Source organism: Hemitrygon akajei, chromosome 4 (assembly GCF_048418815.1).
Source record: "Hemitrygon akajei chromosome 4, sHemAka1.3, whole genome shotgun sequence".
Lineage (NCBI taxonomy): Eukaryota > Metazoa > Chordata > Chondrichthyes > Myliobatiformes > Dasyatidae > Hemitrygon > Hemitrygon akajei.
The window spans coordinates 12,222,807-12,239,850 of record NC_133127.1 but is presented as its reverse complement, the minus strand read 5'-3'; the positions used below and the strand labels follow the sequence as shown (position 1 = coordinate 12,239,850).

The window sequence follows — 17,044 nt, the reverse complement described above, 5'->3', positions numbered from 1 at the left end:
CTACCCTACCATAGGAAACATCCTCTCCACATCCACTCTATTGAGGCCTTTCAATATTCGATAGGTTTCAATGAGATCTCCCCTCGTCCTTCTGAATTCCAGTGAGTACAGATCCCGAACAATCAAAAGCTCCTCATATGACAAACAGTTTAATCCTGGAATCATTTTCGTGAAGCTTCTTTGAACCCTATCCAGTTTCAGCACATCCTTTCTAAGATAAGGGACCCAAAACTGCTCACAACACTCCAAGTGAGGACTCACCAGTCTCAACATTGCATCCTTGCTTTTACATTCTAATCCTCTTGAAATGAATGCTAACATCGCATTTGCCTTCCTCACCACAGACTGAACCTGCAAATTAACCTTTAGGGAATCCTGCTCAAGGTCTCCCAAGTCCCTTTGCACCTCAGTTTTTTTGTATTTTCTCTCCAGTTAGAAAATAGTCAACCCTTTCATTTCTTTTACCAAAGTGCATGACCATACACTTCCTAACACTCTATTGCATCTGCTACTTCTTTACCCATTCTCCAAATCTGTCTAGGACCTTCTGTAGACTCTCTACTTCCTCAAAACTACCTGCCCCTTCACCAATATTTGTATCCCCTGCAAACATTGCAACAAAGCCATCAATTCTATACTTCCAACAATTACTTCTTTGCTCTTTTCTTTGCCACTAGGGTCTCCCTCTCTCACTTTCTCTCTCTCTCTTTCTCCCCCTCATGCTTCATTTTCCTTTTTGTTTAGTTTTTGTCATGCTTAATCAGCTATCATAAGCAACAAGTTTTATGCCTCAATCTTGACATCCAAAGAAGCTCTGTTCACAAAAACATCAGGATCCAACACCCCTTTGCAGCCCAAAAGGTTACCCACCAACAGAGTTAAATCAAATTTCTTGAGATGTGTGTCAGCATTCTCCTCATAACCACAACCACGAACCTGACCTTACAAGACAAGTCGCTACCTCACACTCTGAAAAGTGTTGGGATGATGGTGCAGTCCATCTTGAAACAATTCTGCCCTGAGATTGGGCTAAAACCATGTCCTTCTGTCACTCAATCTTCAGAGTGGTGATGAAACATTTTCCATTACAGGCAGTGGCAGAGAGAAAGCAGCAGTTCAGTAAATGAAGGGGAATAATATTTTGAGCATTTTCCCTGTTTTCATCCAGTGTGGACTGGGTCAGCATCACTGGAAAAAGTAAAATACGTGCTTACACAGTAGTGTGGTAGTTTGCATAACACTTTACAGTGCCAACTGCGAGATCAAGGTTCAATTCCAGCCGCTGACTGTGAGGAGTTTGTATGTTCCCCATCTGACTGCGTGGGTTTCCTCCGGGCTGCTCCGCCTCCCTCCCACATTCCAAAGGCATACAGGTCAGGCTTAATGAGTTGTGGGCACACTGTTGGCCTCAGAGCACGACAACACATGTAGGCATCCCCCAGCACATTTTCAGTACAAATGATGCATTTCACCATATATTTCGATGCAGCCTGAGAAACTAGGCAAGGTCACTTGATTCCAAGCAAATGGTTTATTGATCATTACAGAACTTTTTCTGGTGCTTCCTGCTCCCTTCCCTCTCCCTGCCCCCATCCACTCTCAGTCCACAAAAGAGACTCATATCAGAATCAGGTTTAAAATCACTCACATTTGTCATGAATTTTGTTTTTTTGCAGCAGCAGCAATACATACAGTACTGTGCAAAGTCTTGGGCACCCTAGCTATTTATATAGGCTGGGAGGGAGCCCTTACAGACAGGAGATTTCAGTTATGGAGATCCAGGAGGGAGCCCTGCCAGACAACAGATTCCAGGCACTGCTACCCCCCAGTGCCTCGGGTTTAATCACCCACACACATCCAAGACAGGTGACATCTGGTATGGTCTAACCTTTAATCGCAACACCTTTTGAATTTCAGGCACAATGGTCAGTACAGGTCTAAGGCATTTTTTCCTTTTTTATGGTCGAGCTGGCTGCAAGCTATGGTGTTCATCAAGATTGTGGCTCAGACTTAGTTGACTTTTAAGTCGTAGGATGTCTTTTGGGGACTGAAAGGGGTGTTAGATGTCAGGTTAGGATTCGGGGACAGGGATGTGGGGAATTAGACATCAGGTTAGGGTTTACAGAGAGATGTGGGGAGTTAGAGGTACGATTAGGGTTTAGGGACAGGTACATGGGGGAGTTAGAGGTCAGATTAGGGTTTGGGACAGGGATATGGGCGAACTAGAGGTCAAATTAAGGTTTAGGGACAGGGATGTGGGGGAGGTAAAGGGCAGGCCTCTTCTCCATGCTGGAAGGACATGGGACAAAGGACATCCAGAGTCACGGCCACCATTCTGCACTTGATGGCAAGCGGCATGGACATGTGATGAAGGACATCCATGGATATTGAGCTGTCCCAGGTTGGTTTTGTCCTGGGAACAGATGTCCATGTGAGTAGGAGCACAAGTTGTCATGAGGTCTGGTCAGTTGGCAAGCCCAGAGTCCGAGTCTGAAGTTCGAGATCTCTAGTCTGGGGTTCAACACCAAAAATTGAAGCCCGATGGCCAAAGCCTGGAATTCAAAGTCTGTTCTGCAGTTGGAGGCATGGTCTGGAGTTGAAGTTGGAAGCCTGGCATGGAGTTGGAATGGGAGGCCTGGCCATGTGTGTACAAAAGTGGGAGGGAGGAAAGGGCTTGTTTTGCCGATGCCTCTTATGTTCTGTTCTGCCGAGCATTCTGGCCATGCTGTGCTGGTACCAGAATGTGTGGCAACACAAGCAGGCTGCTCGTAGCACATTCCTTTGTTCTTAACGCAAATGTTGCACTTCACCATGTTTCCACGAATATGTGATAAATAAATCTGAATCTGAATGTTGCCTCACTTGCCCCTTCACGTACAGACTATATCTGATGCCCAACCCTCCTCACCAGTGATAAATGGAGCCGTTCACTCACCCAGCCACATCACAAAGGCCTTGGCAACGAGGAGTGTGTTCCTGATGTCCCAGAGGTAAGGGTAAAGGTCATAGACAATCGCCCTGTTGGAGCTTCTCATGAACTGCTGGTAGAGTTGGACGATTCCATCACACCAGAGCTGGAATGTTTGCGCGCGTGCTCTCCACTCCTCCATCTGGTGGGGATAGGGGTGAGGCAGATCAGGACAGTGGATAGCATGTCACATGTACAATATTTACCACATCACCCACCTCATTACCAAGCACGGATTCCCAGATCCGAACCAATCCCTGCTATTCCTCCTGTTCAATAATCCATCCATCCCTCAAGCAATAATGAATCCCTCTGTTGCCATCCCTTCTTCAATAATCAACCCTTCCAGTCTTCAAAATTCAAGATTGTTTCATGTCATTTCCAGTACACGATTGTAAAGAAGAATGAAATGTTACGCCAGACCCGATGCAGCACAAAAAATGCAGTAAGATAAAGAACACAATATTAATAAAAAACAATAAATACATAAGATAGCCTATATACATAGATTCATTGTATGTCCATAAAGTGAATCTAGACACAGGAGTGTCTGTAAATCAGGTGACTCTGACAGCAAATGATAAAGTAGTGGTGGTTGGGGGTGTGGAAGGGTGGGTTAGTGGGTGCTTACTGCTTGGGGAAAGTAACTGCGTTTAAGACCATAAGACATAGGAGCAGAATTAGGCCATACAGCCCATTGAGTCTGCTCTGCCATTCCATCATAGCTGATTTATTATCCCTCTCAACCCCATTCTCCTGTCCTCTCCATGTAACCTTTGATGCCCTGATTAATCAAGAACCCATCAACCCTCTGCCTTAATTATACCCAATGACTTGGCCTCCACAGCTGCCTGTGACAAGGAATTCCACTGATTCACTACCATCTGGAGAAAGAAAGTTTTCCCCATCTCTGTTCCAAATGGATGTCCCTCTAGTCTGAAGCTATGCCCTCTAGACTGTCCCACTAAAGGAAATATCCTCTCCACATCCACTTTATCTAGGCCTTTCAATATTCGATAGGCTTCAATGAGATCCCCCCGATTCTTCTGAACTGCAAGGAGTACAGGCCCAGAGACATCAAACATTCCTCAAATGTTAACCCTTCCGTCCAGGGATTATCCAGCTCCTCTGGACGCTCTCCAATACCAGCACATCTTTTCTTTAATAAGGGGCCCAAAATTCCTCACAATAATCCGAGTAACTGTTTTTGAGTCTATTTGGCCTGGTGTGGCTGCTGTGTAGCTTCCTCCCTGTTGGGAGTGAGGGAAACAGTCCATCAGCAGGGTGGGTGGGTTCCTTCTTGATGTTACTAACCCTTTTCCAGCACCCTTCTGTATATATTCTGATGATTAACACCGCCAAATTTAGACAATGTACAATCCCCACTTTGTCCTTTTTTCCTCACTGTGTCCAATAAGAATTGTAGTTCCCAAGATATGTAGATCAAAAAACAAGAGAAAATCTGCAAATGCTGGAAATCCAAGCAACACACACAAAATGCTGAAGGAACTCAGCAGGCCAGGTAGCAGCTATGGAAAAGACTACAGTTGATGCTTCGGACCAAGAACCTTCAGCAGAAGGGTCTCAGCCTGAAATGTCGACTGTACTCTTTTCCATAGATGCTGCCTGGCCTGCTGAGTTCCTCCAGCATTTTGGATATTTAGATCAAACTCCCCTATACAGTACTCACTGGAATTTAGAAGAATGGGGGGTGGGGGAGGTGGGTCAGAATCTTTTTGCAACCTATCAAATACTGAAAGGCCTAGTTTAAGTGGACATGGAGAGGGTATTTCCTATAGTGGAGTGTCTGGGACCAAAAGGCACACTCTGAGGTTTATTATCAGTGACATGTGACGTGAAATTTGTTAACTTATCAGCAACAGTACAATGCATTACATAATCTAGAAGAGTCAAAAAAATAAAACATAATAATAACAAACAAGTAAATCAATTACGTATATTGAATAGATTTTTTAAAATGTGCAAAAACAGAAATACTGTATATTAAAAAAAAGTGAGGTAGTGTCCAAAGATTCAATGTCCATTTAGGAATCGGATGGCAGAGGGGAAGAAACTGTTCCTGAATCATTGAGTTTGTGCCTTCAGGCTTCTGTACCTCCTATCTGATGGAAACAGTGAGAAAAGGGCATGCCCTGGGTGCTGGAGGTCCTTAATAATGGATGCTGCCTTTCTGAGACACAGCTCCCTAAAGACGTCCTGGGTACTTTGTAGGCTCGTACCCAAGATGGAGCTGACTAGATTTATAACCTTCTGCAGCTTCTGACAGTCCTGTGCAGTAGTCCCTCTATACCAGACAGTGATGCAGCCTGTCAGAAAGCTCTCCATGGTACAACTATAGAAGTTTTTGAGTGAATTTGTTGACGTGCCAAATCTCTTCAAACTCATAATAAAGTATAGCCACTGTCTTGCCTTCTTTATAACTACATTGATATGTTGGGACCAGGTTAGATCCTCAGAGATCTTGACACCCAGGAACTTGAAGCTGCTCACTCTCTCCACTTCTGATCCCTTTATGAGGATTGGTATGTGTTCCTTCGTCTTACCCTTCCTGAAATCCACAATAAGCTCTTTCGTCTTACTGAAGTTGAGTGCCAGGTTGTTGCTGCGGCACCACTCCACTAGTTGGCATATCACACTTCTGTAAGCCCTCTCGTCACCACCTGAGATTCTACCAACAATGTTGTATTGTCAGCAAATTTATAGATGATACTTGAGCTATGCCTAGTGTTAGGGTTAATGTTAGGGTTAATTCGAGACTGCCATTACAGGTCAGGAGTGGCTCACGTAATGAGAGGGTGGGGGGAGCGAAACTGGGGACCCCGCTATACCGAAACTAACAGTGTCACGCGATTCAGTAAACAAAAGAAACAGGTAACTCGTGAGCATATGGCTGCGGGCCAATAAGATGGACACAAGTGCCCGATATTACCTAATATGTAGCGGGGGGTTGTGCTGGGGGGAAAAGGGATATAAATAAGAGCAGATTGTAAGGGGAGGTTGGAACGCGCCTTCTCCAGCGATTCCGTCGATTCGCTGTACCAGTTACGAATTCTGCAATAAACCTAAGTTTTGTAATATTCCGGTGTTGGTTGTCTCTCTTCCTAAACGAACACAGGGCAGAATTTCAAGCCCAACATTTGGTGACCCCGACGTGGGGAGGGAGAGACAACACAGGCTGGCGGGTCCGACAGCAGACAACTTGCGGCCGCAAGCTCGACTAAGGTCAGGAAGTGCCTGTTATATCGAAGACTTCCACTAGATAGTTAAATCACTGAGTTAGATCTTGTCTGCTGATGGATCCTCACCAACCCCAAATTACCCTGGGAGAGATCATTCCCGGTGCAGAATCGTGACTGGTAAGTACTAACTCTTATCTGTTTTTAGGAAGATCCTCCGCCCGTGGAAAAGTCTTCTGAGTGAGGGTACCCGCCGCCCACGATGGGCATAAAAGTCTCAGGAGTGAGGAGGAGAAGAGAAAGTGTTCCGCGGTACACCTTAGTGCACGGGGATACTGACGGCGCCTACCTTAGACTGGTTGTTAAGAGGAGAAATCTCCCACGCGAAGGTCAGGTTTTGAAAGGCGACCGTCCCATATTTGATCCTCTCTGTGTACTAGGGAGCCATGGAGCACTTCAATTTCGAGTTACCGAAACTCAGACATTTGTGTGTTGAGTAACAGAGTATATGAGAGTTTTTAGAAATATGGTAAAATTGATAACTGTGCGAGTTCAATAAACTAACAGTGAGCAGCCGCAGGGGTCGGACACCATCAAGGTAGGAGTGGAAGTGTTCCTCCGAGGCCCGGGGAAGCTCACCTGGAACGGAAAACGGTGGCATGGTCCATACCCTGTCACCGAGGTCTCCAACAGGGCATTAAAAGGTAAGAAGGGAGGGGGACAATAACTGGCATCATTTTCTACTGGCTAAATAAGACCTCTGGCAAGTGGGGAGCGTTTCTGGGACAGTCGGCTCTAGGACTGTCTATTTCAATTGCTATCTTTATTACGTGTGGTTGTTGTTGCGGGACTATAGATCGAGCCTTGACCGGAAAGGATGGAACTCCACCGGTGTACCAGGCACCCTTGTTCCCAGTGGAAGGGGAGAACACGGCCCTCCCGGAAAGCGGACGCGCTATGGGAGGACACGGACTGAAATGGACCATGGCAAGGGGGGGATTGTGAATTTGTTCTTGAATAAGTTTTCTGAAATGTTGCATGCTTCTTGTAAAAATTGCGGATGTTTAGGGAACCCCTACCCATATTTTGTGACCCTAGGTCGGACAAATCAGGATAAGCAAATAGGGAGGACACGCCAAAGAGTGCCGGGGGACGCTCACCTCCCTGCCTGATCCCGGCAGCCGCGGAAAAGCTTGTAAGGGGTGTGGCCTCTGGGAGGCCAAGGGAGGGAGTGTTAGGGTTAATGTTAGGGTTAATTCGAGACTGCCATTACAGGTCAGGAGTGGCTCACGTAATGAGAGGGTGGGGGGAGCGAAACTGGGGACCCCGCTATACCGAAACTAACAGTGTCACGCGATTCAGTAAACAAAAGAAACAGGTAACTCGTGAGCATATGGCTGCGGGCCAATAAGATGGACACAAGTGCCCGATATTACCTAATATGTAGCGGGGGGTTGTGCTGGGGGGAAAAGGGATATAAATAAGAGCAGATTGTAAGGGGAGGTCGGAATGCGCCTTCTCCAGCGATTCCGTCGATTCGCTGTACCAGTTACGAATTCTGCAATAAACCTAAGTTTTGTAATATTCCGGTGTTGGTTGTCTCTCTTCCTAAACGAACACAGGGCAGAATTTCAAGCCCAACACTAGCCACACAGTCATGTGTATATAGAGAGTAGAGCAGTGGGCTAAGCACACACCCCTGAGGTGCGCCAGTGTGGATCGTCAGCAAGGAGGAATTGTTATTACCAATCTGCACAAACTGTGGTCTTCCGGTTAGGAAGTCGAGGATCCACTTACAGAGGGAGGTACAGAGGCCCAGGTTCTGCAACTTCTCAATCAGCTATGGGGAGAAGCAGGAGGAATGGGGTTGAGAAGGAAAATAAATCAGCCATGGTGGAGCAAACACCTGGGGCTGCCTCCGGCACATCATCAGACTGTGTTGGTCATTGACGTAAGAGACTCACTTCAGTGTATGTTTCGATGTTTCAATACACATATGTCAAATTAAACTAATCTGACATTAAAATCTATAACTTACAAAAAATAAATAAATAGTACAAAAGAAAGGAATAATGGACCATTCAGAAGTCTTATAGTGGACATACAGCTCCTGAATCGTTAAGTGTGGCTCTTCAGGTTTCTGTACATTCCCACTTACGGCAGTAATGAGAAGAGGGCATGTCCCAGAGAGTGATATGTTCTTCCTGATAAATGCCACCTTCTTGAGGCACTACCTTTTGGATATGTCCTCTATGGTGCGGAGAGGTGTGCCTGTGATGGAGCTGGCTGAATTTATAACTCTCTGCAGCCTCTTGCAATCCTGTGCATTGGAGTCTCCAGATGCAGTGATGCAGCCAGTCAGAATGCTCTCCACTGAACATCTAGAAATTTGTGAGAACCTTTGGTGACATACCAAATCTCCTCAAACTCCTAATGAAGTAGAGTTACTGGTGTGTCTTCTTCATGAATGGGCTCAGGATTGGTCATCTGTGACACCCAGGAATTTGAAGCTGATCCACTTCTATGAAGAGAGCCGTTTGAGTCCCATAGGAAGGTGACATTCATCACTGAGGACACTTATCATATGGGACATGCCCTCTTCTTGTTACTATCATTAGGGAGGAAGTATAGGAGCCTAAAGACTTGCAATAGAATCATAGGGCACTACAGTACAGAAATAGGCCCTTCAGCCCATCTAGTCCATGCTACCAGGTTTTCTTTTGTCCCCTCTACCTGGGCGCAAACCATATCCCTCCAAATCCTATCTATGTACTTATCCACACTTCACATAAATATTAAAATCGAACCTGCATCCACCACTTCTGCTTATAGCTCATCCTGCACACACAACACCCTCAGAGTGAAGAAGTTCTCCCTCAGGTTCCCCTTAAATATTTCACCTTTCACCTTTAACCTATGTCCTCTAGCTCTACTCTCACCCAATCTGATGGGATGAAAACCCACTTGCATTCATCCTATCTATACCGTCATAATCTTCTATAACCTTTATAAGATCTTCCCTCATTTTCCTACGCTTCAGAGAATGAAGTGCTAATTTATTCAATCTTTCCCTGTAACTCAGGGTCTCAAGTCCCAACACATGTGTGTAAACTTTCTCTGCACTTAATGATCCTGGAATGTTGGGTTTTGGAAGCGTAGAAATTAGTGTAACGCTTTACAGCGCCAGTGATCAGAAGATTGAGGTTCAATTCCTGCTGCTGTCTGTGAGGATCCCATGACCACGTGGGTTTCCTCCGGGAGTTCCAGTTTCCACACACAAGTTAGGCTTAGTAAACTGTGGGCATGCTATATTGACACCAGCAGCATGGCGACACTTGTGGGCTGCCACCCAGTATGTCTTTGCACTGTGTCAATAGTAGTCACAAATGATGCATTTCAGTGTATGTTTCAACGTACTGATGAGCAGAACGGCAGTATAGAGGTTAGCACAATGCTTTACAGTACCAACAGCACGGGTTCAATTCCCACCGGTGTCCGTAAGGAGTTTGTATGTTCTCCCAATAACTACGTGGGTTTCCTCTGGGCGTTCCAGTTTCCTCATAGTCCAAGGACACACTGGTTAATAGGTTAGTTAGTCATTGTAAATCGTCCTGTGTTTAGGCTCGGGTTAAATCAGGGTTTGCGGAGTGGCATGGCATGAAGAGCCAACAGGGCCTGTTGCATACTGTAACTTATTAAAATAAAAAATAAATAAATGTGACAATAAAGCTAACTGCTCTTCCATTCCACAATCAGATTCCTGAATGGTCCATGAACTCATGAGCACCACCTCATTTTTCCATTTTTAAGACCATAAGATATAGGAGCAGAACTAGGCCTCTTGGCCCATCAAGTCTGCTCTGCCATTTCATCATGACTGATTCATTTCCCTCTCAGCCCCAATCTCCTACCTTCTCCCCATAACCCTTCATGCCCTCACTAATCAAGAATCTTATCAACCTCTACCTTAAATATACCCAATGACTTGGCCTCCAGGCACCTGTGGCAACAAATCCCACAGATTCATCATCTTTCTCATTTCTTTTCCAAAAGGACGTCCCTTCTATTCTAGAAACATAGAAACATAGAAAATAGGTGCAGGAGTAGGCCATTCGGCCCTTCGAGCCTGCACCGCCATTCAGTATGATCATGGCTGATCATCCAACTCAGAACCCTGTACCTGCTTTCTCTCCATACCCCCTGATCCCTTTAGCCACAAGGGCCATATCTAAATTCCTCTTAAATATAGCCAATGAACCAGCCTCAACTGTTTCCTGTGGCAGAGAATTCCACAGATTCACCACTCTCTGTGTGAAGAAGGTTTTCCTCATCTCGGTCCTAAAAGGCTTCCCCTTTATCCTTAAACTATGCCCCCCTCGTTCTGGACTTCCCCAACATCGGAAACAATCTTCCTGCATCTAGCCTGTCCAATCCCTTTAGAATTTTATACGTTTCAATAAGATCTCCCCTCAATCTTCTAAATTCCAGTGAGTATAAGCCTAGTCGATCCAGTCTTTCTTCATATGAAAGTCCTGCCATCCCAGGAATCAATCTAGTGAACCTTCTCTGTACTCCCTCTATGGCAAGAATGTCTTTCCTCAGATTAGGGGACCAAAACTGCACACAACATTCTAGGTGCGGTCTCACCAAGGCCTTGTACAACTGCAGTAGAACCTCCCTGCTCCTGTACTCAAATCCTTTTGCTATGAATGCCAACATACCATTTGCCTTTTTCACCGCCTGCTGTACCTGCATGCCCACCTTCAATGACTGGTGTACAATGACACACAGGTCTCGTTGCATCTCCCCTTTTCCTAATCGGCCACCGTTCAGATAATAATCTGTTTTCCTGTTCTTGCAACCAAAGTGGATAACCTCACATTTATCCACAATAAATTGCATCTGCCCACTCACCTAACCTATCCAAGTCACCCTGCATCCTCTTAGCATCCTCCTCACAGCTAACACCGCTGCCCAGCTTCGTGTCATCTGCAAACTTGGAGATGCTGCATTTAATTCCCTCGTCTAAATCATTAATATATATTGTAAACAACTGGGGTCCCAGCACTGAGCCTTGCGGTACCCAACTAGCCACTGTTTGCCATTCTGAAAAGGTCCCATTTACTCCCACTCTTTGCTTCCTGTCTGCCAACCAATTCTCTATCCACATCAATACCATACCCCCAATACCGTGTGCTTTAAGTTTGCACACTAATCTCCTGTGTGGGACCTTGTCAAAAGCCTTTTGAAAATCTAAATATACCACATCCACTGGCTCTCCCCTATCTACTCTACTAGTTACATCTTCAAAAAATCCTATAAGATTTGTCAGACATGATTTTCCTTTCACAAATCCATGTTGACTTTGTCCGATGATTTCACCTCTTTCCAAATGTGCTGTTATCACATCTTTGATAACCGACTCTAGCATTTTCCCCACCACCAATGTCAGACTAACCGGTCTATAATTCCCCGGTTTCTCTCTCCCTCCTTTTTTAAAAAGTGGGGTTACATTAGCCACCCTCCAATCCTTGGGAACTAATCCAGAATCTAAGGGGTTTTGAAAAATTATCACTAATGCATCCACTATTTCTTGGGCTACTTCCTTAAGCACTCTGAGATGCAGACCATCTGGCCCTGGGGATTTATCTGCCTTTAATCCCTTCAATTTACCTAACACCACTTCCCTACTAACATGTATTTCCCTCAGTTCCTCCATCTCACTGGACCCTCGGTCCCTTACTATTTCTGGAAGATTATTTATGTCCTCCTTAGTGAAGACAGAACCAAAGTAGTTAGATAGATAGATAGATAGATAGATAGATAGATAGATAGATACTTTATTCATCCCCATGGGGAAATTCAACTTTTTTCCAATGTCCCATACACTTGTTGTAGCAAAACTAATTACATACAATACTTAACTCAGTAAAAAATATGATATGCATCTAAATCACTATCTCAAAAAGCATTAATAATAGCTTTTAAAAAGTTCTTAAGTCCTGGCGGTAGAATTGTAAAGCCTAATGGCATTGGGGAGTATTGACCTCTTCATCCTGTCTGAGGAGCATTGCATCGATAGTAACCTGTCGCTGAAACTGCTTCTCTGTCTCTGGATGGTGCTATGTAGAGGATGTTCAGAGTTATCCATAATTGACCGTAGCCTACTCAGCGCCCTTCGCTCAGCTACCGATGTTAAACTCTCCAGTACTTTGCCCACGACAGAGCCCGCCTTCCTTACCAGCTTATTAAGACGTGAGGCGTCCCTCTTCTTAATGCTTCCTCCCCAACACGCCACCACAAAGAAGAGGGCGCTCTCCACAACTGACCTATAGAACATCTTCAGCATCTCACTACAGACATTGGTTATTCAATTGGTCTGCCATGTCTTTGTTCCCTATGATCAATTCACCTGTTTCTGACTGTAAAGGACCTACATTTGTCTTGACCAATCTTTTTCTTTTCACGTATCTATAAAAGCTTTTAGTCAGTTTTTATGTTCCCTGCCAGCTTTCTCTCATAACCTTTTTTCCCTTTCCTAATTAAGCCCTTTGTCCTCCTCTGCTGGTCTCTGAATTTCGCCCAGTCCTCAGGTGTGCCGCTTTTTTCTGCTAACTTATATGTTTCTTCTTTGGACTTGATACTATCCCTAATTTCTCTTGTCAGCCACGGGTGCACTACCTTCCCTGGTTTATTCTTTTGCCAAACTGGGATGAACAATTGTTGTAGTTCATCCATGCGATCTTTAAATGCTTGCCATTGCATATCCACCGTCAACCCTTTAAGTATCATTTGCCAGTCTATCTTAGCTAATTCACGTCTCATACCTTCAAAGTTACCCTTCTTTAAGTTCAGAACCTTTGTTTCTGAATTAACTATGTCACTCTCCACCTTAATGAAGAATTCCACCATATTATGGTCACTCTTACCCAAGGGGCCTCGCACGACAAGATTGCTAACTAACCCTTCCTCATTGCTGAATACCCAATCTAGAATGGCCTGCTCTCTAGTTGGTTCCTCGACATGTTGGTTCAGAAAACCATCCCGCATACATTCCTCATACATAAGAGCCTCTTAAATGTCCCTAATGTATCTGCCTATACCATCACCTCGGCAGTGCATTCCATGCACCCACCACTCCCTGTGTCAATAAACAACCTCTGACATCCCCCTTTACCTTCCTCCAATCACCTTAAAATTACACCCTCTTAATGTATCTGCCCCTACCCCCTACCAGTACGTCCCACAGAGGCACCAATCTCTGTGTAAAAAAAAAACTACCTCTGGACATCCCAATCATCTTCAATTTACACCTCCTTGTTAGATATTAATTGATGTTTTCTAAGTGAATTATTATGAAGATGGAAATATATTCAAAGTAAGTTTCATAATCAGAGTACGTATATGCCACCACATACAACTCCACGATTCTTTTTCCTGTGGGCATACTCAGCAAATTTATAGAATAGTAATGATAACAGGATCAATGAAAGATCAAGTAGACCACAGAAGACAACAAACTGTGCAAATGCAAATATAAATAAATAGCAATAAATAACGAGGGCATGAAATAACAAGTTAAAGAGTCCTTAAATTGAGATGATTGGTTGTGAGAACATCTCAATAAATGAGTGTGGTTATCCCCTTTAGTTCAAGAGCTTGATGGTTGAGGGGTAGTAACTGTTCTTGAACCTGGTGGTGTGAGTCCTAAGGCTCATGTATCTTCTATAGGATTCGTAAAAGATTCATAATATATATAATAATTTAATAATTCTCATAATTCAGGGGCAGCACGGTAGCATAGTGGTTAACACAACACTTTACCGTACCGGCGACCCAGGTTCAACTCCCACCGCTGCCTGTACATTCTCCCCGTGACTGTGTGGGTTTCCTCTGGGTGCTCCAGTTTCCTCCCACATGCCAGAGGCATACTGGTTAATTGGTCATTGTAAATTGCCCCATGATTAGGATCAGATTAAATCGGGAGATTGCTGGGCTGTTTGGCTCAAAGGACCAGAAGAGTCTGTTCCACGCGGTTACTCAGTCAATCAATATATATTATTATTCAAGAGCAAAATTCCATAAAACTGGGAAGAAAGATTCTGACTGGGGTGACCTTTGGAACACACACAAAATGCTGGAGGAACACAGCAGGTCAGGCAGCATCTATGGAAATGAATAAACAGTTGACATTTCAGCCGAGACCCTTCGTCAAGACTCTTTCTGAAGAGAAGACCACTTCCTGTGCAGGGTAACTTTCTAGCTAGTGCTCTGCCATGCCCTTCTTCTCACCCACCTCTCCACCACCCCAGCCCACTCTTACAACCCACTGCACCCCCTCCTCTCACCTTCTGGCTGTCAACCTTGGTGTTGGCACTCACGTAGTCGGTGTTAGCCTTGAGCCACTGGAATTCACGCAGCCTTCGCGCCGCCTCCTCGCCGTGTTCGTATGGCAGGTGAAAGAGATCTACCATCAGCCGCAGGTCATCCAGGCTCAGGCTGGGCGAGCAGCAGCCCCCTCCCTTCACCTGGCCAGAGCCATTCACGGCCTGGATCCCATCAGCCGCCTCTGTCGTTCCGCTCCCGAGCTCCACCGGCTCTGGGGGTCTGTCAGGCGACTGGCTGGTCCCTGCCAATTCCAACTCCGTTTTCCCAGGAGCCTCCGGTGTGCTCTGGGTCTCAGACTCGCCCACTCCAGGACCACTGCTCTCCACCTTCCGGCCGACATCCGTCACCGGGTGGTGGCTGCCACTGTCTGCCTCCAAATCCTCGTGAGCTTCTGCTTTCACCGACGCCTTCGGTGTGCCCTGTTGGTCAGAGCTTACTGCTTCCGGCTTCCCGGTGCCTGGTTCACCCTCTCCATTTACAGTAACCTTGTCAGTAGGTTGGATCACCAGTTCTCCCTCCTTTCCTTCCTTTAGGAGCTGTCTGCCTGTGAGAAGAACAAATAGAAAAAAGTTAACCCCACCCTTACTAATGCGGAGATGTCCATTTTCTTCCTGATCAGTCTCTTTCTGGTTCATTAGGGTTGTCATAGCCGGGAAGGCAGTGGGGATAAGCTCTCACTACTTATTAAATGCTCCCAATGGCCTGCCTCTCAAACAGCCTCTGACAACAAGTCCGTCACCTGGCCTTCACATGTGGTTTAGTTACTAAGCCTGACGGAACAGTTTCTACTGAAAGGAGAAGGGGCAAAGGCAGGTTACTGGCACCTCAAAACCAGTCACTTCAGGCAGATGGTGCTCAGCCGTGGTTGGCAGCTCATCTAGGAGAAGGAAAACTCTGTTCTCCGACCTCTGCGGCCTTCCGGCTACACCCACTCATGAGGAAGGCTTCAGAAGTAAACACCGGAAAAAAGATGCTCATGCCCATGCCCATTATGCAGTCCTACATTGAGTTCAACGCAGACTGGCAACTTGTGTGATGCTGCTGGAGCCAAACTGTATCAGTCTCTGCCATTCCTTTGGATTCATCAGCTACACAGTGACATGGAGAGGGGCAGCCTGCTGCACAGGTAACAGCTTGCTCTCCATATTGTACTGCCCTGGCTTACATGTTACAGGTAGGACGCAACATCCATGGTCCATCTCGACCAACGGAGGGTCTCCACAATCTCTATTTCCCCACTTCATTTTGGCTGTGCACGCTCGGACTTAATTCCTTGGAGCATAGGAGGCTGAGGGGTGACATTATTGGGATATATAAAGCCAAGAGGGATATGGATAGGGTGAATGCATGTAGTCTTTTCTCCCCAGAGAACGTAGAATATAGAAGAGTACAGCACAGGAACAGGCCCTTCAACCACAATATTGTGCCCAACCAAATAAATTAGTATTCATATCCTTCAACTTCCCTCATATTCATATGCCTATCTAAACATCTCTTTAATGTCCGCAATGTATCTGCCTCCACCACCACCCTGGCAGCGCATTCCAGGCACCCAGCACTCTGCGTGAAACAGTTGGCCCCTCACACGTCCAGAAGCCATAGGTCTAAGCTGAGAGGGGAAAGATTTCAAAGTGTCCTGAGGGGCAACTTGTTCATACAGAGGGTGGTGCACTTACAGAAGAAGCTGCCAGAGGAAGTGGTTGTAGCAAGTTCAATAACAATGTTTAAAAGTAGATGGACAGGGAAGATTTAGACGGAAATGGGCCAGCGCCAGCAATGGACTAGCTTGGTGGCCATCTTGTTGAGTCTAAAAGGCCTGTTTCCATGCTGTAGTACTCTTTTATAAACGTTCCCAAGGAGACGGATGCTTTACTGCAGACTGGAGACTAGAGGCTGGGTATGGAATAGCAAACAAGATTCTGCAGGAATTCAGTGGGCCAGGCATTTTTCTCTGGAACTATAACACTATACACACACAAAATGCTAGAGGAATTCAGCAGGCCAGATGGCATCTATGGAGGGGAATAAACAGTCATTGTTTCAGGCCGAGACCCTTCCTCAAGACTGGAAAGAAAGGTGTGAGATACCAGAATAAGAAGGGAAGAAGGGGAAGAGTGCAAACTAGAAGGTGATAGCAGAAGCCAGGTGGGTAAGTGAGAAGCTGGGAGGTAATAGGTGGAAAAGGTAAAGGGCTGAAGAAGCAATCTGACAGGAGAAGAGAGTGGGAGAAAGGGAAAGGTGGGGGGCACCTAGGGAATGTGATAAGACAGTGAGAAGAGGCCAGAGTGGGGAATTGGAGAAGAGGGAAGGGGGAGGGGAACAATTATTTTTTACATTTTGTTTTTTTTTATTACCTTATGTATGTAAAGAAAAGCTTTTCACTATCTCTCTGTGTCACTGGCCAATCTCAGTACCTCTGTTCATTCTATCACTATACACTCAGTAGCTACTCTATTAGATACTTCCTGTACCTATTAAAGTGGCCACTGAG

General features: G+C 45.5%; 1 protein-coding gene across 2 annotated transcripts in view; it reads right to left on the bottom strand.

The window, feature by feature from the left end:
• LOC140726126 (protein O-GlcNAcase-like) overlaps nt 1-17,044 on the bottom strand; it is a 303,790-nt gene that overhangs the window by 27,779 nt on the left and 258,967 nt on the right. Inside the window, exons 22-23 of one of the 2 annotated variants that reach the window (XM_073042089.1) lie at nt 14,514-15,097; nt 2,936-3,110 (exon numbers count right to left, since the gene is read on the bottom strand). In XM_073042089.1, the coding sequence (XP_072898190.1) occupies nt 2,936-3,110; nt 14,514-15,097 (759 nt within the window). The remainder of the gene's footprint in view (nt 1-2,935; nt 3,111-14,513; nt 15,098-17,044) is intronic. The other variant, XM_073042091.1, reaches the window with a different exon arrangement.